The following is a 4265-nucleotide window of genomic DNA, read 5'->3' on the forward strand; positions in this document are numbered from 1 at the left end:
AAGAAAGAAAGAAAGAAAGAAAGAAAGAAAGAAAGAAAGAAAGAAAGGAAGGAAGGAAGGAAGGAAGGAAAGAAGGAAGGAAACAAACAATCTTGCAATAATTAAAGAAGAAAAGTGATAAGGAACTGAACTAAGGTGGTGGTCACTTGGACTAAGAAAAACATCGCAGAGATGGAAATAAAAAGATGCGGCAGATGATTGGTTAGGGTAAGGGTGAGAGTGAGGGCAAGTAACGAGCTGTAGGATCATAGATTTAAAGCTGGAATCAAACCCTGACCACCTGGGTGGGCCTCTGCTCCACTAAACCTTAGGGGGCCTTTCACCTTGAGGGGGCCTGTGGAGGGGAGGAGGGTTAGCAGACAGCATTAGGAGCCATCAGGGGTCCTTTCCCCTTCATTTTACAGATAAGAATACAGAGGCATAGAGAATTCAAGGGACTTGCCCAGGGTCACACAGATGGTACATTTCTTTTTTCTTGTTGTTTTTTTTTAATAGAAGAACTTTTATTTGAATACTAGTTACACTCTGCTCCTATATTCAGTGTCTGCAGAGGGCAGAATGAAGTTTAAAATTCAGGACACACGTAATTCCTGTGCAGCTTGTAAGACAGAGACTAGGACAATCAGTATTTTAGTCAAACCATACATAAGGCATCCTATTAACTGACAAGTTTTATTGCCATGTAAACTTTTGTTTGGTGACTCAGGGTTTGGAGTTTTCAATAAACAAATACAAAAGACTTTTAAAATTTATAACGGTGGACAATGACTTTACACCTTCTATAGTGATAAATAAAAGGAGGGGAAATGAGGATCAATGAGACATGATTCATTAAGTACTCTTTAGGAAACAATGATTATAAACTAGGAAACAACTGAAAACCTTTTTGGTTAAAAAAAAAGTTTGCAAACTAATGCTAACATGAGAAGTGTCAGTCTGTTATCTTTTTCCTTACAGATGCTTGATATTTCTTGTTGAAATTTATCTTTCAAGTACAAAGAACGTATTTAGTCTGCTGTGGAGGAAGGATGGGAATTAAGTCCTTGGTATCTGGGGATTCTTATATATGAGCATTAAGACGAGTCTCAAAATCCTCAAGAGGCTTAGGCCAGCCACAATCCCTGCTGGCATTACTTTCTTGGATCTCTTGAACCTTATGCCCATGATAGTGGCTAGAAAGAAGGTAGTGAATAGTGACATTTTGACATCTCGGGGGTCACAGGAGATATGGTAAGATCCATAACCCGCCAATAAGCCAAAGAAAAGACCAGCAACCAAAGATAAAATGCTTCCTTTGCAATGATATACCAGAAAGCCTTCAGATACTATTATGCCAGCCTATTCAAAACCAATCCAGTAATAGTCAACAGTGACACGTCTTGCACCCTGGAGCCGATCCCGCCTCCCTTTGAACTCTCCTTCTCCCTTCCTTCTTCCCTCCTCCTCCTGCTGCTTCTCTCTGGTCTCTGCCGATGGTACATTTCTGAGGTAGGATTTGAACCCAGATTCTAATAACTCCAAGCACAGTGCCCTATTCACTATGCCATGGTGTCTCTCTAGTAAAAGATAGCTGCAAACTAAGGTAACAGAAATAAAGCAGTTTGGAAATGGGGTACCAGTATGGAAGAAGAGCCTTAGGAGACTGCTTTTACTTGACTAAGATTGGTATTTATAAATAAGTCACAATCAATAGCCTTTTGGTATTCATTTTGTTCTGTTTCAACCTCTTTTCTTGCTGGTAGGAGTTGGGAAGCTTGACATTAGCCTGTGCACAGAATTCGCTCTCCTCAGGGCTGGGGCAGAGGAGTCTGAAATACCTGACTCTCCCTGACCACCTGCGCAGCAGCAGGATTCCACGCAGCCATCCCACAGACTGATTCCACGCAGCAGTCAGGGATGCTAAAACCTCATTGTGGCTTTCTAGGCTACCTGCTTTCAACCTTCTCCTATCCAGAAGAAAACATCCTTCGTTGTTCTAATCTCCACTCCTATGAGCTACCCTTGCCCACTCCAGCCTTTCATCATCTTGGTTGCTTTTCTCTGGGTCTTCTCTGGCATCACCAGGTCTCTCTTGCAAAGTAATGGCCAGACCTGAGCACTAAGTTTGGTGAGAATTGGAATTTGGTGTAAGGTGACTACGATGCTTTAGAAACCTGGATCTCTATTCACTGCCGATTGTTCCTGTGGGATGTGAAGAGGGAGCTGCATATAACATGTCCCAGTTAGGGTCAATGCGCTCATTTTTTCCTTTTTCTTTTTTTTGGGGGGGGGGGCGTGCGGCAGGGTGGGGATTCAAGATCTGTGATTTCATTCATGTAGGGAATCCCTCATACAAATCAGCAGCTGTCTATAAGAGTATTAGAGTTACCTGAGTCACTGAGAAGTGACCTATCCAGAGTCACATAATGTCTTGAAATTAGATCTCCTTAGGGGGCAGCTAGGTGGCACAGTGGATAGAGCACTGGCCCTGGAGTCAGGAGGACCTGAGTTCAAATCCAGCCTCAGACACTTGACACTTACTAGCTGTGTGACCCTGGGCAAGTCGCTTAATCCTATCGCCTAGCAAACAAAACAAAACAAATAACAACAACAAAAAAGAAATTAAATCTCTTTGGCACCAAAGATAAACTCCCTGTTTCCACTGCCTGTCATCAGAAGGACAAAGTGCTCACCTATTTGGGACAAATCACAAAGTGAGGTCCCCAGGGATTCACATCCGTGTAACATGGTAAAACAAGTCCTTTCCCTCTCCCAAACACTTGTGGATTTAGGAATAGCCTTGGTACCACTAGGGCCAGGGTAAGGGATCAATAACTGTGGAGATACTGGTCATCCTAATGCAGAGAATTGAGAAGTACCTGGAACAAGTGTTGAGAGAGGTCAGAAGTGACGGGGCGGGGGGGGGGGGGGGGTTTAACCCGGAAGGCTGGGATGATTCAGTAGGCTGGGCTATCAAGGGATTCCATCTAGAACTTAAAACAAGGAATTCCTAGAAGAAAATGAACCCTGCTTTCAAAGGAGCATAGGATGTCCAGTCCTAGCTGGAAGGGATCTTAGAAATTACATAGTTCACCTCACCATTTTACAGATTAGGAAAATGAGGCTCAGAAAGTGAAAGTGACTTGGGCCAAGGTCATAAGGGTAGCAATAAGTGTGTGGACCTGTGTGAGGGGACCATTATCCACCAGGGTTTTCCCTCTTCCTCCTAGGCTACATTTTCCTTAAAAGTCAACAAAGTCAAGACTTGATTGGCCTGAAGGGTGGGTGGGTAGGGATGCAAAGAAAGGCTTAACCTGAGCTTTTCTTGGCACACCATCCAGGTAGCCTCTGGCTATGCTGATCTGATTTTCTGGTCTCCTAAATGCCTATAAGAGGTCCCAAGTGCTCTTCAGACCAGCCTCAATACACACTGGTCACAATCCTTGTTGTTATTATTATTATTCCCTTACCTTTAAAGGAAACCAACTTTAAGAGAAATCCAAATTCAAATCAATATGAGGAGCAATCTAAAATCCAGAGGACCAATATTGGAACACATCTCCAGGAAAGCTCTGAGCTTTGAACTCCTGCCCTGTGGCCTGGGACTGTTTTGATTGGAGAAAGTAAGAACAAAACTTCTGGTCCTCTTGCTTCTGGGCCAGTCCCCTCCTCCCAACCTTTCCATCACTTTCTAGGGGAACTCTGAGCATTCAGCAAATCAATTAATAAACATTTATTAAGTACCTACTATATGCCAGGCATTCCACTACAGGCCGGTAATATAAGTACAAATAAAAACAAAAACATGCACTGCCGTCAAGGAGCTAATAATCTGATGGGAGAAAATAGACAACCCAAGGAAACTGAAAAGCTTGGGAGAGGGGAGAAAGCACCCTATGGGAGTGGAGGATCCCAGAGAAATCCAAAAACAGTAGAGCTGATGGGAAATGGAGAGAGGCCTGTGCTGAGCCCCCTCCTTAAATACAGGCCCTGGAGACCCTGGCTCTGCCCTCCTGTCAGAGGGTCCAGTTTGAGGGCAGAGGACACTGACGACATGTGAGTGAAGACCAGGAAGGTTCAATATAATGATGAGTTTTCTAGCGAAGGAAGGTGTGATGGAAAGGACCAAAGATGTCCAAAAGCAAGATAGGATACCTGGTGGGAAGCAGGGAGAAGACAGCACTGAGCCCCTTCCTTAAACAGAAACCTTGGAGCCCATGGCCCTGCCCTCCAGTCACAGAGGGGAAATGGGAGGTTTGTTTTGCTTATCTCCTTTAAGAGAAGGT

General features: G+C 43.9%; 1 protein-coding gene across 1 annotated transcript; it reads right to left on the reverse strand.

The window, feature by feature from the left end:
* Positions 1–1035: 1035 nt before the first annotated feature.
* On the reverse strand, positions 1036–1865 carry LOC114049126 (transmembrane protein 14A-like). The gene is given in 2 exon segments (XM_027870306.1): positions 1036–1466; positions 1823–1865. Coding segments are annotated over 2 exon segments (474 nt in total).
* Positions 1866–4265: the final 2400 nt, after the last annotated feature.

Source organism: Vombatus ursinus, unplaced genomic scaffold (assembly GCF_900497805.2).
Source record: "Vombatus ursinus unplaced genomic scaffold, bare-nosed wombat genome assembly UNPS02014797.1, whole genome shotgun sequence".
NCBI classification, from domain to species: domain Eukaryota; kingdom Metazoa; phylum Chordata; class Mammalia; order Diprotodontia; family Vombatidae; genus Vombatus; species Vombatus ursinus.